Source organism: Bombus impatiens, unplaced genomic scaffold (genome assembly GCF_000188095.3).
Source record: "Bombus impatiens unplaced genomic scaffold, BIMP_2.2 scf_0478, whole genome shotgun sequence".
Classification (NCBI taxonomy): Eukaryota; Metazoa; Arthropoda; class Insecta; order Hymenoptera; family Apidae; genus Bombus; species Bombus impatiens.
In genome coordinates this window covers 1,775,645-1,794,883 of record NT_176897.1, presented here as the reverse complement: position 1 = coordinate 1,794,883, position 19,239 = coordinate 1,775,645, and the positions used below count along the sequence as shown (strand labels likewise).

Genomic DNA, 19,239 nt, shown 5'->3' with positions numbered 1-19,239 from the left:
GTCGTTAGGAAGTTCGCAATCCTGTCTCGAATAGAGCAAGACTTTGTTACAGAAAGTGGAATGTATCTCTTTTGATAATTGGATTGTTTCGAACGTTTTGCGATTTCTTGATCGCTTAAGATATCGCGTTTTATCGTTCGGAGGTTACTTTCAGCTGTTACGGTAAAGTTAATTCGATCAAAGATTTGTATTAGGCGCGTGCTTCGTCCGATTAAGAACGTGTCGTTATCTATACACCTATGTGGTTTGGTATTAAAACTATGGAACGTTAAAAATTATTATACGTTATAAAAAATTGAGTGTATAAAGCATCGATGATTGACATCGTAAACGTAATATTATTTCCTTTTGGTATTATCTGACATTTTGTAGATGTTAAAGAACAAAAAGTGTATCGATTATGGATTTTAAATTTTGGTAAGAAATTTTCCTGAAAAAATGTTGCAATAGATCGGTCATACGGTATGAAAGCGAAAGAGTCGCTTACATTTCTCTGCTATAACGTCTATAAACAAGACGTATGAGAACTCAGACGGACAAATCGATTTCCCAAAACTCCCTAAACTCGAAACAGAGAGAACAGAGAAACGGCGATGGTTTTTGCGCGGAACAAATTACCCGACTTGGTCCGGTACACGTTTGACAAATCTTGGCTGTATCGCTGATTTAAAGAACCATTCTGTTGGGTTCGCCAGTCCCGACCGGCTTCCCTCTCAGCTGATTCGATCTCGTTTCTGGTCTCTCCTTTCCGTCTGTCCTCCTTCTTCCGTGTCGCTTCCTCCCTCTCTCTTTCCCGCGTACACGGCGTAACACATCGTCGTTGTCCGTTGTTACTTGCTTACCTTCTCCTCGGGGCATAGTCCGCATAACCGAGTTCCACGGCCAGATGGGGCGCGCGTTTCGCGCGAGCTAACGCGTTCCGGCGAATTTAAATCAACATTACGCTCGAACCGATACACGCCGATCGCCAACGAGCAATTAGGTAACGCAGTCAAATGTTTCGATCGCCTTCCGCGTTTCTTCTCCGACTGACCGAAACTTTTAGCGATTCGAATCACTCGCGCAATCTCTTGTTCCGAGGTTTCCCACTCTGCCGACTTTATCGATTCCCCGATAACTTACGAGGCAATTACTTTCTTCTTTCTTACTTGGAAAGTTGTTGGAAGGTTTTTATGCACTTCGTTAGCGAAGACTATGTTTCGGTGGCTATTTGTGGACCGAGAGAGAGAGAGAGAGAGAGCGGAGGTTTGGAACGATAATCGGATTCGAATAGAAGGTAAAAAGGATACTTGCACGTACTTGTACGTTCCCGCTAAGTCGTTTTTTAACTCGTGCCATGCGTAAATCAAAGTAGTAGCAGTAAAATAAAGTACCTTTAAATGGTAATAAACTCGATACACGTAATTCTAATTAGTCGGTATAGCAATACGAAAGTACGGAACTAGCTTTCGGTAAGAACGGTCGTAGGGAAATTACGCGACGAAACTGATCCAAGTGCGTAGTTACGATCAGAGATATCGCTACTCGATACGGGCTCGAACGGATCGCACAAATATTGCGATTATTCAACGATATTTATTTTCCTACGTCGTCGCGTGGTTCAGCCAGCGCTATACGATCGCCGTGAATCGATGTTAGCTACCACACGTAGTAATCAGTCTATAATGTCAGCCGGATATGCGTATTCCTTATCGTTTGGAGTCCGCGAGACGGAGGTTCCGAGGGCGCTGAATTTGAATCGAGGCTCACCGCCACTCGTAAATCTGCCATCGGAGCAAAAAACGGGCGGAATGTGATCTTTGGTCGGCGCGCGAGCGTTTCCAAGCTCGTTATCAAGACGAGTGCACCTGGTATCCTTGTTCCTGCTGCGGATTCCCAGGAGGCCTCCATCCGATGTTTACGAGGGATCGTGGTTGTCGTAAGTAGGTACTCGGTCGTCCCTCTTTGCTCTCTTCCTCGACTGTTCCGTCTGGCTCTATGGCACGAGCAGGCGGCGATATGGTCCTCGTGGTAGCCGGAACGGATCCACTCGAGATCCTTTTCACGAGCTTCAGCCACGTACGAGTCTGCGACACTGCCTCGAAATGTCGGAGTTCGTACACGGATATACAGCGTGTTTCGTTTCCTCCTAGCTACCTCTTCTTTCGACTAAGCCGTTTTTCGATTCCTCGCCTCGGGATAGAGATGGAAACGAGTCTTCGAAGCCGGCCGGTGATCTCTCGCATCGGCGACGAACGCCGCTGACCGGATCGACGAGGAAGCGGGCCTAGTGTACGAGCCCAAATGGCACAATTAGTCGCGGTTCTTTCGCGGATTCGCTGCCTTTCATACGCGTTTCAGTGTCTTGGATGACTTTGGACGGCTTTGGACGGGATTGGTTGGCTGTTTTGTCTCGATACACGAGAAATTTTGCCGGAGAAAGAACAAGGAGTAGTAGCGATGCAACTTGAGAATATTCGAGAATATCGTTATGGAAACGATTCGCTTATAACCTGTTGTTGTATAACCTGACTATCGGTTTACGTTGGTATACAGGGTGTGTACGATCGTGGTTAACAATGTCCTTGCTACGGTAATCGCTATACTACGAGTATAGTGACGCGATCGCCGTCGCGCTAAATGCCAAATTTCCTTTTCTCCTGTGTGGAAAATTTCGGTGTTCGTGCCGACGGCCAATTTCTTTCTCACAGGATTATTGGTCGTGTTCCTTTTGATCGTATTGGTCGGCTGGAAAAGGCCCTGAAACGGAGGCGAAAAGAAAGACGGGCAAACGTATTCTGCTCCGTGGTCACGAAACGATTACAGGTTCGCCCGCCAACTTCGAACTCGGATGCGAACGACCTGTACGCTGGATCCTGCTTTCCCTTTTCCTTCCACCTTTCCCTCTCTCCTTCTTTCGCTCTTGTTTCGTCGTTGCCCGCGTACACACGCGACCAACGCACACGTCACGCTTCTTCGGTATTCGCGAAACCAGTTCACGTGCCGTGATCTTCGGCGTGATCGCCGCGAACCGCGATCTCGATCTTTGCACGCGTTCCCGCGTCCGAGCTAATCGTTTTTGGCCGATCGATTCGTGCCTGTGTTGCTAGATCTCTTTTGCACGGAGATACGTGTATCGCGATACGCGTACGAGATACACGTCCGGCAATAAAACGTGGGAACATACTCATCCATCTAATTTCGTAGCGTCGATAGATATCGGTACGACAGATGTTGATCGTTTTGTGTTTAGTTGGCAATATTTCTTTCATTCAATTACGCGTTCTCGAGCGGAGATTTCCTTTTCGCAAGAATATTACGTAGTTTTTACTTATCGGTTACGCAAAAAAAAACTATTTAAAAAAGATAGAAAGTTAAAAATACTAATTAATTAACAACAAGAAAAAAGACAAGAGAAAAACGAACTTTCCTGCACCTTCTTTTATGGTATACTGTATACTGTATACTGTATACTGTATAGTGTATAGTGTATATATATACTCTATACCGTTGTAGCTTTCAAGCGAACGACGAAATTCGTTTCCGTGCCTCGTACATCCACCTCGTACGAAAACAGATAGTTGTTAGCGACCAAAGTACCGTATCGATGCGTGTGATTGCATTTTCTCCATAACGAGTAAACCTTATCGCTATTGTAAAAACAATTTTAAACGTTCGAGACACTATCGAAACTAGTTCACGCGTTCTATCCAACGTAGCGTGTAAAACGCGCAGGAAAGATTTGGTCGGTTAAATTTCTCGACGGGAGAATCTTTCGAGAAAGAAAATCACGTCTCATTGAAAATTTCCAATTGGAAATTTTAAATGTTCTTTCAACGCAACGGTTGCGGGAGCCAACAGCCGTGTGTATGGTAATAGATTTTCATCGTGCGAAGCTGCTTTGGTATGCGAGTTCCTCGCACACCGTTATCCTTTTTCATTGAAACTGGTTTTTTCGCTTTTGCATCCGTAGTGGCGGGCTCGGCTGGCACAGGAAGCGGACCATGTAAATATGTGTAAACAATTTATCGACGTAAGAGCATGCCACGTTGCTGTCGCGATATATCCCGTCCACGAACATCGAGTAATTAATGTCTTCTTGGCAGCTCGCGTTACGTTACTTTGCGGGGTCCGGTGAAAAGCGAATTTTCGCGTTATGAAGATGAAACAGATCGATAAGCTTTCGATTTTAATTAAATTCGAATTTAATAGATATCGAAATTAACGATAGTTTAACAACTCGTATAAAAAACCTTTTTTTGAATCAAAAATATCGAAGAAGGAGATTCCTAATGTTAAAACACCGAAAAGAGGTGTACGATTATTCGTATAATGTAATGAAACACGATTAGAAGAATCGTTAACGAAACGTTATGCACGGAATATTATGCTTTTCTTTGTAAATTACTTCGGTTTATCGAGCGAATTCTTGGAAGGAAATGGTCGTTGTTATTTGAAAACGAGATCGCCGTTTTCTGTAAATGTAGCTATTACCGATCGTTTTAATTTATTCCGTTCGCTCGTGTCGTATTTTACGTTTTGGTCGCTTTGCTCGAATCTGTTCTCGTCAATTTTGTTCTCGAGCTAAAGAAAGCAAAACGCTCGGAGCTGCTTTGGCTCGTCCAGCCGACAAGAGTGCTTACTCGGTGTTGTTGGATAGGTCATAACTCTCGTTGACATGTCGCGCGGGGGATGGACCAAGAACAGGCAATTAATTACAAGCTCGCTTAATTAAAGAGGGTCTTTGCTTTTCAGACACGAGAGCTCCACTTTCAGAGCTGTGGCATCGCGAGTGCACTTGGTTCTCTCCTGTGTCACGGACGTAACTTTGATCCACTTTGTCTGTCTTTCTATACTTCTTTGAAAACACCGCTATTTTCAAAAACTTTTGTTATTGCGCCGTTCTTCAGCATCATTTTATCCGCCGTTTCGTCGAGAGATCGTTTCGTCCACCCTTTCCCTGAGAAACAATCGAACGACCTAACTCCACTTTGTAAATTTTACGTCACAGACGTTTCGATTATACTCTTGTACGACCTCCTTCTCTCGAAACTCTTCGATCGATACGGTGATTAAAAAAGAAAAAAAAAGAAAAAAGGAAAAGGGAGAAATAAAAATGACGATTGTTAAAGGCTACCGCGCTGTTATCGAGACAGCAATTCACGGCGACGGTAAAATTAATTTACGCGAACGGTAAAGCAGGTCTGTGATCGAAAGCGTTCCGGCAGTAACTATGCCGTGCAAATGGAATTTCGATATGCCTCGATTTACTTTCGACGCGTTTAAATCGCGTATCTCACGAGTCCGTGCCGTGACCATGTGCTTTCAGTTTCTGACTCGAAAGCAGCCGCGCAACGGCACGCTGTGCTGCAACCAATGATGAATCAAATCGCTCACTGAGGTATCCAAAGTATCTCTCGAATCTCACGGTCGACTCGCAGAGCTACCTACGATCAAGTAGCGCATAAAGGAAGCGCTTGAACGCGCGTCCGTCAACGCTTTCGGCAAGAATCGTGGAGAAATGGCGTTGACACCGACGCGTTGCCGTGGCGGAGGCGGCGAGAACCTTCCGGAAGACATCACGAACGAGGACGAGGTGGCAAACTCCGGTAATTTGGAGCCTCTGAGCGATTCCTGCGGCGAAAGCGACATGGAGGGTCTCGATCTCTCTCTGTTCGAGCCCCAGGTCGACACCAGTTCCTGGTGCGATTCCCGGATACACGCAGGCACTCTTCATATCCTGGTCCATTACTGTGGTAAGCTCTGGTATTTTTCAACGCGCCTCGTTTCGCGTTGAAGCCTCTTTCGCGCGAACAACCGACGATCACGCTGACTACGAACATTTAAACTCGTTTTAATTAAAGATTGATTTTCACGCGTCGGACGAATCGGACGAATGCGGTTCTTTGCAAGAAAATGCATTGTCCCCCGTCCAAAGTGTTTGAAACGTAGATAAGATTAGCGAAAAGTTTCTTTTGGGAGAAAATTGGTTTTAACGAGTCGAGAATATTCGACGAGTAGAACTTTTTGGAGAAACGTTGATCTTACCCCGTGAAAAGCACTTGATCGGTAAGTTAAACTTTTCCTTTTTCTCCTTCCTTTTTTTGTTAGACGAATGATTCTTACGCTTGTCGAATATCTCCGTACGTAGAGAAAATGTTGTCGTTCGAGCAGCGTGGCCGGCGAATTATCCTTCGAAAGCAACCAGAAACGATAGCTCGAAATTGATTTGCGAATACGCTGTTCGACGTGGGTATTGCCAGCGACGGAACTCCCGAACGACTATTACTCGGTACTCGTTACAGGTATAACACGATATCTCCCAGCTAGAAAACGAGAAGGCAGTGTTGGTCGCGACCTCACCTGCAAAACTAAATATATGTACATTATCGTATATATGTGCGCGTTCGATGCACTTGCGCTATTATTTCTGGTCCGCGGGCCAACCGTTGCCATTAACATACAATGCCGGCTACGATACCGAGCCACTCGCACACGAATATTCCTCGAGCGTGATTTACCAGCGCGAATTAATCTGCCGCGTTAAATGAAAATCCGAAGAAGAGAGTGGCACGTGTATGGTGAACGCGCGGCTGCGTGGGTGCCTCGCAGTCTGCGTAGGGAGTCAAACGCATCTGGAAGATGGGATACTACGGATACAGAAGAGATCTCGGAATTTTTTCGGGTTATGTAACGAGAATGTGGCTCGGATCTGACGAGATTGAACCACGCTAGCAAGGGGGATATTTGCGTTGCGAAACGTTTGCATCTGTGTGTACGTTGGATGCGTGCAGGATGCTGAAACGGGTTGTGTTTGGTGTTGCGGCGCGTTTAGAATATCACGAGTTTTGTTTCGATGAAGTCGTTAGTGAGATGACTTCTGGTGTAGATTGTTGATACAGCGTTTTATCGTTTTGGAGTTGATTCGACGTTTTTTTTTATTATAGAAGTTACGTAGTACTGTGTAGAATTGTACATAGGAGGTAGTTGGGCCAAAACGTAGCTTCGAAAGGATAAAAATGGAGGAAAATGTCGTCGATTAAACGAACACGGATGCTTAGTTACCGGTTGCTCTTTCGTACCGACGAGATAATTCTCTCGCATTAGCCAACCGTAATTTGCGCGTTATTCGTATTTTCGTATCACTTGGCTCTACCGCATACCGGCACGACCGCGAAGAAAAACGAACACTCGCGAGGATCGTAAGAACCAGGATCGGGAATGAACGGTTCGGGTGATCGATTCTCGGTGGGGACCAATTAAATCGTGATTCAGCGTGGATGTAACATGTAGCACCGGCGGGAACGCTGCCCGCAGATATAATCTCTTCGATCGCAATAAATCGATGTAGGTAAATAAGTCGCGTCCTTTCTACCACGATCCGTCCTCCTTTCTCCTTTCATTACGCAGTTGCACGCGGAGAATTTTCTTCTCTACGCGTCTCTGTATACGTGCTTTGCCGGCTGCTCCAGGTATCAAGAGTGTAACGCAGGCTTCATGAGTCGAGAACGAGTATGTAGTACGTAGGGGTAGTGACCGTGCCGGGTAATCCAGTCGTTCGATTCTAGCGATCGCGTTTTATTTAAAGCCTTCGCTTCTTCGTAGAATCTGATCAATGGGAAAACCTCTGTTTACGTTTGACGACGACGATTAGAAACAGGAAGAGATTGATACTTTCTTGATATTTCCTTGCTCGCGAAAGAGTTCGTAATACTATATATGTGACAACGGTCGCAGTGGACAGTCAAGACGGGAAGTCTCTTATGGATTGTAATAATTCTTACGTTTCTTTAATCGATCGATCGTTCGTTAGCGATAAAATTGTACAATTTATTTTGCTTTTATAATGCAATGCGTGGTTATCGTCAATCGTTAATGACAGCCGAGTGGTTTTCGATCAAAGGCTTCGATATAATGATTTATAAAATTGTCACCGAGTTCAAAATTCGATCGATTTATTATTCCGTCGTAGCGATAGTAGATAGAAATCAGCAAAGTTCCCCTTTATTTACTTTTCTAATTTTACCGCGTTATGTGAAATTTTCTTAATGGTCTACCTTAGACACGTTTATCTTCTAAGTTAATCTGTTAGCATTATTATCGTTATTACGAGTTTTTATATAACGTTCGTGAAACATTTTATTGCAAGTAGCTCCGTAAGCACAAATACGCGTGCCTTTTTATTACGTGTTCGAAACGACGACTTCTAATTATAACGTACGTATCGTCAGATGTTCAAATTCACTTTCGTATTTTACTCTTATTTCATACAGTTATCGTCGAAAAGTTATTGTTTTGCATGTTCGTGGAGAGGACAAAATTGGAAAGATAAATCATGGAGGGATAGAATAGACGATCGATTCGTCGAACTCTATTAACCGAGCTCGTATCACGATATTCGGAAACTTCGTTTGCAACGTGACAGAAAGCGTTGCTCTCGTTATAAGTCTAGCTTCGCACCGAACGAAAAGGTCGATGTCGAGCTCGTTCGTGCGGGTAATTAAAAACGTTAGTGCGATAATTATAGCGTCACCGTTGAGCGATTGCGATTTGTCTTCGCAAATGGAAAGAACCGATCCGAACCGACCGTCGTTGATTGTCTCCAGAATAATTAGTAAACGCGATTTTAAACTCGAACTTGGGTGGACTTGGATAGGATAGAACGCAATCGCAGTTTCAGTTACGAACCGTGAAATATTTTTATGTTAGTTCCCACGATTTGTTCTACTTTTAATAGAGTTGTTTGCTATAGTTTCGTAGCATTGAAACGATACCAATATATATTAATTATTCAGTGCTGACCGAAACCCTAAAAATTGCAAACGTCTTTAAATAAGCGAAAAGTTTTCGGTATAATAGACGAAATCGCGATTATCTTCTAAAGAAAAATAAATCTATGCCGACTTATTACACCACGTTCTAAGATCGTACGAGAACTACGTGTCCGTAAAACAAGAATGTAATGTAATATAATAATGGATGTAACGTATACGATCGATCTATAGTTGACACGAACTTTAGATGTGAAATTAGAACGCTTCCTTTACGATAACTTATATAATATCTACTTTCCGCATGACGTATCGAACGTATGACATCTCTAAGACAGTCTTGTGACTTGCAAACTTTGAATTATGCCGACGATATTACGTACATAGATCGGAAACCAGTTCGAACGCCACGTAAACCGAGTAGCGTTTCACCAACACGAACGAACATTATCGCAAAGTCGTGTGTCTTATTTAACTACTCTGTTCGAGTCTGTATTTTCAGATCGGAGAAATAGCGACGACGTTCGCGTTGCTCTTCTTCGCGGTGGCAGATATCCGATATCACGTTATCCGTGATCTACCAATGCTTGAAATAAATCGAACTGACCCAAATTCTTGGATTTAACAACTTTCCCAAGAATTTTCCACGAGCTCTAATTCGATCTTAGATTTTCTTGTCCATTTCTCGTATCTGTTGGTCGATAGAAACTACAGGACAAGTACTCGTGATCGTTACATTTGCGAAAGGTTCGTATATTTTTATCGTAGTTATTTTCCACCGAAAGAGGTGAACGAACTTGCGTATATCGAGCGTCGATGACCGATCCTCTCTGCCATTGCACCGAAATAACAAATGCTTCGGATAACGCAAAAGAGATTGTATACCTGTTGAAGTTGATGATCAATTTCAAGTGGAACGTACATTTAGATATGTACAGGTACACGTGCACGTACGTGTGGTTTCAGATATACGAAGATATATGGTACGAGCGTGATGCGATATGTGGTATGCGTGTGATAATTGTAAGAGTGCGGTACAATGAAAGAGCGAGTGGATGAGTCAGTCAGTGTCAAAGAGTAAAGAGTAAAGAGCTAAAAACGATGGAGTAGCTGCCAAGAATTAAACTGTAACACCAGAATAATTTATCGTTAGATAAAGCGCAGGATTTCGCTCTCGTTTCAACGTCGATTAAATTTTATTTAAAAGTTCGACTTCTAGCTTTCTAGGTAAAATTAGGTTCCTCGCTTTTCATATAAACGATTTCTCCGCCTAAGTACAGAATGCTAAAAAAGAGAGTTTGCAAGTTACTTATACTCGTTAGGATAATAGATATATTTAAATGCGTTGTATACGTCGCGGATGTATGTGCGCAGCGAAGATAAAATCTATCGTTTTTCGAGTATGATCGTGCGCGGAAACAATTAGCACTCGGTCGTAATTGTGCAGTACCTGCGTGGAATAAAACTTTACTATTTGTATCTTCAATATGTATATGTACGATCGTTGGAAGGTGGCACGAATAATACCAATAATAATAACAACGTAATTAGCTAGTAAAAATAAAAAAAAAAAAATAAAAACCGAGCAACAGTATTCTCGTTTTCCACGGCATATAAATATGTAAATATACGTATAACTGTTGCGATAATTATAAATTCTTTTCTAAGCATATCGCGATATTCACAAAATGACACGTTTCAATATCGAAGTTATTTGTATTTTCTCGCGATGTAACGTACATCAAGAAAGACAAATCGACATCCTCGTAAAATTACTTACTGGATGAAACAGCGGATCCGATAAGCGGAAAATCCTGATTCGATTATAGCGCGTTGCTCTCGTTTCGAGTATGAGCCCGAGTGTCGCGGATTGTCGTTGCAGTTGCAAGTGCAACGGGAACGCATGCTTTTCTAATGGAAGTGTCAGCTGCAGCGATACAATTTGCGTTTCGCGCAGGCCAATATCATTCGGTTTAATTTCTTCCTTTGATTATTTAATTATTTATTTAATGGGATCGTTAGTCCGTTTGCACCGCGTATAATCACGTCCAAAAGCCCACGACGTAACATCGCTTTTATCGTAATTTATTCTGATTTATCGACAGCTTATAAACTTAAATGTTTCCTCTATTTTCAAAAGCTTGTTCCATTTTCTGTTGGCAGATAATTTGAATTTTTGATATTCCATTTTCCGTAGAATTACGTATTCATCGTGCAAACTTATATCCCACTTGTTGTACAATTTTGTGAAAAGAATTTGTGAAATGGCAGAATGTTGAAGAACGAGTAGAATGGAAAAATTCAATTGCTGCTTTAACAGATTTTAATTATTCGTAATTTATCCGTCGTCGATGTGCGACCACCTCTAAACAACGTATTCATTGCGAAAATGCTAAAATTCGTGATATGTCTCGCGCACACGCGGATCCGAATATGTAGAAATCTCAAGAGAGCTGTTCGCGTAATCCGAAGAGAGGTTCGGAAGGATGAATCTAGCGAAACGAAGTCACGCCAAGAATTAATTATTCGAAATGAACAGCACTCGCCGATGGCGGGTCCATTAAAAGCAGGAAATTGTTCGGGGCTTAACGTCCCGTTTATGGCGGGTATATTTTGACCGTTTCTCCATCTACCAAATCGGCAGTAAAACACGAGTCGCATACTGGTTCTTAGGACTATCTGTTACGATTGGCAAGCGTAATTGACAGCATAACCGTTCATAAATTATTTTCTAGCGCATCCCTGTTTTTTATCCTTCGAACGCGCGATCGTTACTGCGTAATGTCGTTGCATGAATATAATTAACAACGTGTTAGCGACTGTTCCTTCTTCCTGCATGCAATTATCCTCGTGCAACCTATTTCGCGATCAGTTTGCATCACGCTATGGCAAACAAGAGGCGTGCAGCTCGGTTCAAGGAAATCCTGTCCTTTTATGTGTATCGCCTTTTACGTTTCATCTCTTCCTGTAAAACGTGTTAATCTTGTAATTTCAAAACCCCGAAGAGCTTTCGATCCTTCGTACATTCGGCTTGTTCGCGAATGGGCCGGCCAAAAAAGAATGCCGAGTCGAGGAGGGCTTGTAAAGCCGATCTTGTTGATATCGCGAACTGTACGCGATTTCCTATGACACCACGGTTTAACGCGATAGGAGGGACGATTGAAAACCAGATACAATTGGAAGCGGCAAAATTGAATAAAACCGAACCGATTTAACTCGATTCGCTTAAGTACGCCTGTTATCTGTTAAGCGTGATCGATTTTAGCGTTACAGCTGTAGCGTCAAATTCTCAATTTTCTTAATTTTCCGATCAACGTCATCCCGAGTGTCGCTACCGTTCTGCTACGTGCTCCTTGCGTCCATTCACTGGGTGGAGGTGGGCCGATACCTGGACTGACGCAAGGTATCCGATCTTTTGGAAGGGTCGCCGTGTTCCTTCGGGTCACAAACTTCGGCAACTCGTACCGTTACATATATCTGGAAATTGCCCTTCGGAAATCTCGAATTCATAGCACGTCTTCGACCGTTGAGTGGGAAAGAAACAAAGGTTCTAAAATTCTAAATGCGGTTTACTATTCCCTAACATTCTCGGATCGATCGTTACTCGGAAATAGCTTTCTTTCTCGGTCGTGCTACGACCCTTACCTTCCTCTTCGTTCTTTGTATCGTGACTTGGCGCGGAATATATTCGCCCTATCTACGTATTATATACTCCTTGTAATCCACTCGCTCTATCGATCAGGATTCTGTCAGAAACAAATTCTGTCATAAGCAACAAGTCAACGGAATGTCTCTTCAAGATTGTTAATCCTGAAAAATCGATATATACTCGAGTTAACTTGTTTACGCCCTTAAGAAGTATCAGCATCAGAAACGCGTCTCGTGGAAAGTTTATGACGTCAGGTTAGATCGAGCTCAGTGGGACGAGTTAAGCGAAGAGTAGCAGTATGTATCTCTCTCGGGAAACTTGTTCGATAATTGAAAGAGTCGCGGTTTTCTCTGACGAGTTATCGCGAGCGAACGCCGAAAGGAATTCGTCGCGATTAATCTGTTGGATAAAGCTGCAGTTGTAATCCTCGTTAATTTGTAGACTCCGAGAAATTGGAGTATTCACGAAAGTCCGATATTCTCTGCCTTGCTCGCTAATAGCGAAAAGAACCGACAGACAGCCTTGTGACCTAATTGAATTCCATCGCGATTATTTAAGCCTTGGACTCGATTATTTTTTCTCCAGTCGATACGGCGTTCCTTTTTTCCCCTTTTTGTCATTTCCATTTGTGCGTGTGACTATATCGTTGCGTCGCACTTGATTAACCAAATGCTCTCAAAGTCTGGAACGTTAGTGCCTTCTTTCCTTTCACTCTAATTTATCTTCGCCGTAAGTTGTGTTTATCGTTGATGTAAGGAGAGCGAGAGTATGTGATACGAAGAATTTCTTTCCTGTTGGTCATTTAGAAGAAGAGACAAATAGTATTCAAGCAAACTATTTGTTATTTAAATACTATTTAAATTTACATCTCTTCAAATTTTGAAAATCATCGATACACGGCACATATGTAATAGCAACGAAGCGTTGTACGTCGACGGCGATAGAGAATGCGGGATAAATGCGTGTTGATTTGCGACACAGAAAACTACCGACTAAACACTGAAAGTAACAATTACACGTTGGTTTGTGACGTAGAAAAGTAGAAGTGGAATTTTCTCTTGGGATAATGCCGCGCTCATGAGTGCCGCTGCATAGTTTATGTTTCATAGTAACGAACCATGAAGTAGAATTTGATTATGGGAATGACGCATAATCGCTGAAATAGAAAAGTGAATTTCTCAAATAGAAATTTAAATTACTTTAATAACGAGATGTTTCATCAGATATTTAACATCAAAAGTTACAGTTTACGTATTTGGCAGCGAGGAAATGCAAAATATTCGCATAATAAAAGTAATTATTCGAACGATCTACCTATCGCACTGCTACCTGCAATGCTTAATTAAAAATTAATTAATGCTTAATTAAAAAGCGATAACATTTTTTCCCTTCAATTCGTTTCCGTTTCGAACGAATGAAACGTTAATGCGACAACGACAAAAAATTGTATATCGACAGGTATAGGATTTTCGATAATTTTTTACGCTTTTCTTGATAGGTATTTATCATTTATTTGTCTTTACTTGAAAACTTTGATTGGCCCTAAAACCTGAAGCAGCAACGAAACATTATTTCGATTAATTCGGTTTTACCTTTTTAGCTTAATCAACTGTTGTTTACGTAGCTCTGTGTTCGATAAAACTACTACTACCGCTACTACTACCAGCACCACTGTTCTAGGAATTAAAAACAGACGACCAAAACTGTCAAGACCAGAAACATTAGAGAAAACATAGAATTACTACGTCGTGCGATACAATGCTGAAATTATACCGTCGTTCGTTATTCAGGGTAATTAGAAGGAATTAACTAGAAATTTGTTTTTTGTGAAAGCAAAATTACCAGCGTTCAGCTCGTTTCTCTAACCGCAGCTTTCAGTGGAAGTTGTATCGATAACTCATTTCGCTATGGTTTCACCTGGAACGTTGACAGTTGTCTTTTCTACGTCCTGTTATTTCCATGCTCTGCCGACTACCGATTAATTATACATATCCAATCTGTTTAAATTGCGCACCAGCTTTTAACGTTTTCCACCTATAACGCTACTGTTTTGTACCATATGTCGTCCCCTTGAATCGAACGTCGTTAAATACGGCGTATGATGTCCTGTCACGCCACTTTTTATTAACTAGTCACGCGATTTTCTCTGGAACTTCGTTGTATGGAGCAGTCGTTGCCTCTTAAACATACGATTAACCTAGAATTATTCTATCTAAGGAGTTTAAGAATCTATTTTTAGCATTCGTAGCTATGTTTTGACTAGTGTCGACAGCCGGGGATCTCTCTAGACGAAATTATAAGTGTACTCGTTGTAATTTACTTTGCGACTATGTCGAAGAAGTACGAAGCGTTGCTTAGAAGTTTCAAGATTAGAAAGGATTTTAACTGGCCGAGCTAGGAAGATTCTAGTTAAAAGACAAATTTATCGACGAATCGATGAATTTCTATAAAATAAAATTATATTTTTCGTGATCGGATGACGCGTGAAATCTGAAATTGCATTCTGCGAAAATATTTATTTATTTATGGGATTCCTGGGCGTCACGATAAAGTTTAGAATATACATAACTATGAATAACGATGGATGGTGGACATGTACCGACATAACCATTCGCTCGTCTTTTAGTTACGCGACATTGAATTTTCTCGCCTCCATACTACTGTCAAAGGATTTATCGACACGTTGATACTACGCGCTTCTGATTATTAATTAACGGATGGACCGCGTTAAGCGTTGATACATGGGAAAAAGAGAAGCGGTCCACGGCGAAGAAAGCCGGGCCAAAGAGCCTCGTGAAAGAACGGCTCGCCACAGATAAGATCGGTCGGTAACGAACTAGCCAGGTCCAGCGAGTTTCTAACGAGGATCGTACGAAGCAATCTCGATGTTGGGAAGAAACACGCGCGAGACTGCTCTCCATGGTTACTCCGTTTCGCGTTTTCGACACGAACACGGTCTCGAGAACGAAGAAGCACGAGGACCTCTTACCTGTCCGCCTCATCTCACTCGTCCTACTCTCGTCTACTTGATCCTCTTTCCCGTAGCTCTGGAGGCGACGCCAACATGGTACGAGCGAGTTTACCGAATCGTGCATATGAGAAATACGATATATGTGTAACAGGGAAACGGGCGGTGATAGCATGACGAGTCGTAAAATCTGTGAATCTGTGATATTAGGTAAACTAAAATGGCTGATTTGTCGATGAAAAATTGCTAGCGATATATCTGAAACTATATAATTTTCCGAAATAGCGGCTTTCCATGTAAGAAAAGCTTCGAAAATGCGAATATATCAGGTTTAGGTAGATAGGGATAAAAGGCGGTGAAATTGGAATTTATTGCGAGCGGTCTAAAAGTCCCGCAGGAATATCGCGTAATACGTGCATGGGTTATGTGCGACGATAAAAATGCGATGAAAGAGTCGGATACTGCGAAAGGAAAGACGTACGCGTAGTCGGAATGTACGTGACGTATTGTACGATATTTCGGAGCAGTTCTATAGAATATTTCCCTAGCAACAATCGCGCGCTTCCGTTCTTCTCAGGAACGTTTTAGATATTTCAAAAATTTTATTCTTCTTTAATTGGAGCAAATTCAATTTCAACTTCGCTGTTAAATATTCTGAATAAACTGTAATTTTTGCATCGTATATTACACGGAACTTGAATATTTCCATGTGCAAATAACTAAATGACATTCTAACAAACTCTAAATTAAAATTCTAGATTTTTACGTCGGAACGGATACTATGGATAACGAATTTCAGTCGTGCGTTACCAAAAATTCTCTTATAATATAGCCTTTGAGCTCGTTTTTCCGAAATATAAAAAACAAGTACCGGTTAGAACGAAAATAGCGCGTCGATTTAAGGCAATAACTTTCGTATGCAAGAGCGGTGCACAGTCTGGTCTGGAGTTGGTATCCCGACGCTATTACCGTTTACCGATACAGAACTGTATAATATTTCGCGTTGCGGTCCCTTGTACGTAAAGTCCGCGGAGAAATATCTTGATGTCTTTACGACTACCACGAGCCCACATTACACCATATTGTACATCGTTACACGATGCCTACACTGGTGCAACACCTGCGTCACATGGAAAACTCGGCTAGTTCGATCAGAGCAACGTAACTTTGAGGTAGCCTATTCGTGGATCGATTCGGTGGTTATCGGATAATATCGCGGAAACTTTTATTTTACACCAACAACTTACTTCTCTCGCCGATCGTTCGCTCGTTTAACATTTCGCTCGTTCCAGAATATCTCGACGTTCGTCATCTTCGATTCGAAATGTTCACGCTGTTACGTGTTTCGGCCGATCTTTCGCCAAGTCGATGATTAAAAGGGACGTTTAGCCGGATTAAGGATTCCAGACGAATATTACCGACGAACTTGTGCAAAGAGGTTCCCTGGCGTTTGGCCAGGCATCCAAAAGCCCTTACGCCGCTGCATTCGTCATCGTAATCGTTCGAACACGACCTTACGACGGCTTCGACTTTTCCGCTATCACCGAGCATCATACACTGTCTGCCTCTCGTATTCGAGGATTCGTTGCCGTGCCATCCATATGGATGCGACTTGTACGCTTTTTCACGTTCGAGCTGCGTGGAATGGATAACCGTTGCGTCGCATCGCGCTGATACAAAGACGCTGCGCTAGAAGAAAGAAAAAAGCGAGAATGAGACCCGCTGGGAATCTCATTTATGCGTTCGTCGATCGACCTCTTTGAGGGTCTTGGCGAAAAAGTACACGGTTTAGAATTTTAATACTTGAAAAATACACGCCGAGGAATAAGGAATCTTGGCGGAAAAGGAGACATAGAGAGAGAGAGAGAGAGAGAGAAAAGGGGGGGGAGAGATGGAAGGAAAAAAGGTGAACAAGTACGGGAAACCTTTCGCTTGCGATATATATAGATCTGGATGATAGGATGAGATCACGTAGTTACGCGGGGATGTGAATATCGTAATAGCTGGTTGAGGAAGCAAAAATCCCCAGGATGTTTGAGACAGGACGGGATAGCGCGGCGCGGTGGCCGGAGAAAAGAACAACCTGGTCTGGACGTATAAAAATGACAACGGTTCGTAATCTAGCGTGGCTTTTCCGTACAATGATAAGCAATCTGGAAGCAGGTTTTCTACCGTGGAACCATATTTATCTGTGTTTGAAAATAGGGTGTTTGGTGCAAGGTAGACTCTATGAATATTTTTGCGTTATTTTCCGTAGATACAGAACTCCCCGTGGAGAACGGTGAATTATAATAGAATATATATACATATACGTAGAGGTTGGTAGATCAGTTGGTCTGGATTATTTCTGATATTTCAATGGGAGAAAGGTGACTCTTGCGTTTCGCGTCGAGCAGCGATTCCTTGGCAGTTGATAGTCAAAGTTTTGCGAAGATTGTTGGTAAAAATCGCGCGAAGAATATAAACGTGAAATATGCATTTGCGACTGTCGTTCATTTTCTCAGTGTGTGATTCAGTTGCATCGATCGCGTATTCCAATCGAAATCTCAGAAAGAAATGGAAGGAAGAAAGCACGGATCGTAAAAAAATTGTGCTTCCAAATGGCTCGGAAAAGCTGCGTTCGAAGCAGCAGCCACGCGCGGCTGCGGTTGTAATCCGCAGTTCGTGTGCGAGCACTCCGCAGGAAGAAACAGTTTTGCCGCGTCTGGAACGTCGAATCGATATTTGTTCAGCCCTCAGCCCGAGACGATGAGCGCGTTCACGATTCACTTCGATTCACAGGGCACTTTGTGTTACTCTTTTGCGACCGGATTAGCGTTGAGCACGCGTTGCCTGTTTTCACTCAACGCTGTTTTTCTTCCAAAGCTACCACGGCGCAAAAATTTCTCGGGGCGATTCGATCGGTTTCCGAAGCGTTTTCTTTTCATACGTGTATGCTCCTCTAAAAATAGTTTCTTCGATTTGAAATTTCTCAGGGTTAAGTTGTGCTTCGTTCTTTTTGGGAATCGATCTGGACGTACGTACAAATACGTAACACTTTGATATTTACGTTGAATTTCGATGGTTTGGAATTAATTTTGAATTTTTCCACTCGCGTTACACAATCTTCCATGCCAAAGAAGTTATATCGCAAAGTTATATGTTTTCCGATCGTCGATCGTTTTCGTTGCTTCGCTAACGAGCGTGAGAAGCGAATATCGCAGCTGTAGTTTCTCTATGAATCTGCTGGATTAGCAGCTTTATCGGCAAAGCGATCTGTTCGGTATAATATATAAGCGTAGGCGTATGACCAGGATTCGCGTGATGGTGAATTAGTCGGCTCGTTAACCTCTCACGACATTTCTTTATCTTCGATTCTTCCAGGACACTTGTAACTTTTGTTTGTAATGAATATTTCGCGAAAATTCCAGGTACCCGATAGAAATAAAATAGTCACTGGGCGACGCGACAGCTCCTTAGGGACAGGATGATTTCGAAATTAGGTAATTCATTTAGAGGTCTGCCATGGGCACGGCTTCCAGATGACGACGATCGCCTCCTGGCCCTCGCGCGTATTCGAACCCTTGATCGTTCCACGTGACGGCCGTCTAGTTGCGTAACGCAATCCAAACACGTTTCGAGTAATGAGGTTAAACATGGAATATAATTCGCTAACACGCGCGTACGAACTACGAGCTGAAACTACGAGAAAGAGCTTTCACTCTGAGAGTAAATTTACAAGGTAGACGGAAACTTTTCCTTTGTAATCGAACTTGGCCTCTGAATAGAAATTTCCAACGTATTTCACACTGTATCGTTGGCGTGCACCTAGCCTAAGGATAATCCTTGAAAGTTGAGACGACGAGTCTCCGGTTGGATTCGCGTCTTCAGCG

General features: G+C 42.6%; 1 protein-coding gene across 13 annotated transcripts in view; it reads left to right on the top strand.

The window, feature by feature from the left end:
* Positions 1-19,239, top strand: part of LOC100743674 (probable Ras GTPase-activating protein) — a 261,958-nt gene that overhangs the window by 79,810 nt on the left and 162,909 nt on the right. For 7 of the 13 annotated variants that reach the window (XM_024368772.2, XM_024368773.2, XM_024368774.2 and 4 more), the window contains exon 2: positions 5,309-5,735. The exons of 4 other annotated variants lie outside the window; for them this stretch is intronic. In XM_024368772.2, coding sequence (XP_024224540.1) covers positions 5,501-5,735 — 235 coding nt within the window. In that variant the 5' untranslated portion in view covers positions 5,309-5,500. Of the gene's footprint in view, positions 1-5,308; positions 5,736-19,239 lie in introns of those variants that run through there. 2 more of the 13 variants (XM_033321617.1, XM_033321619.1) reach the window with 1 other exon arrangement.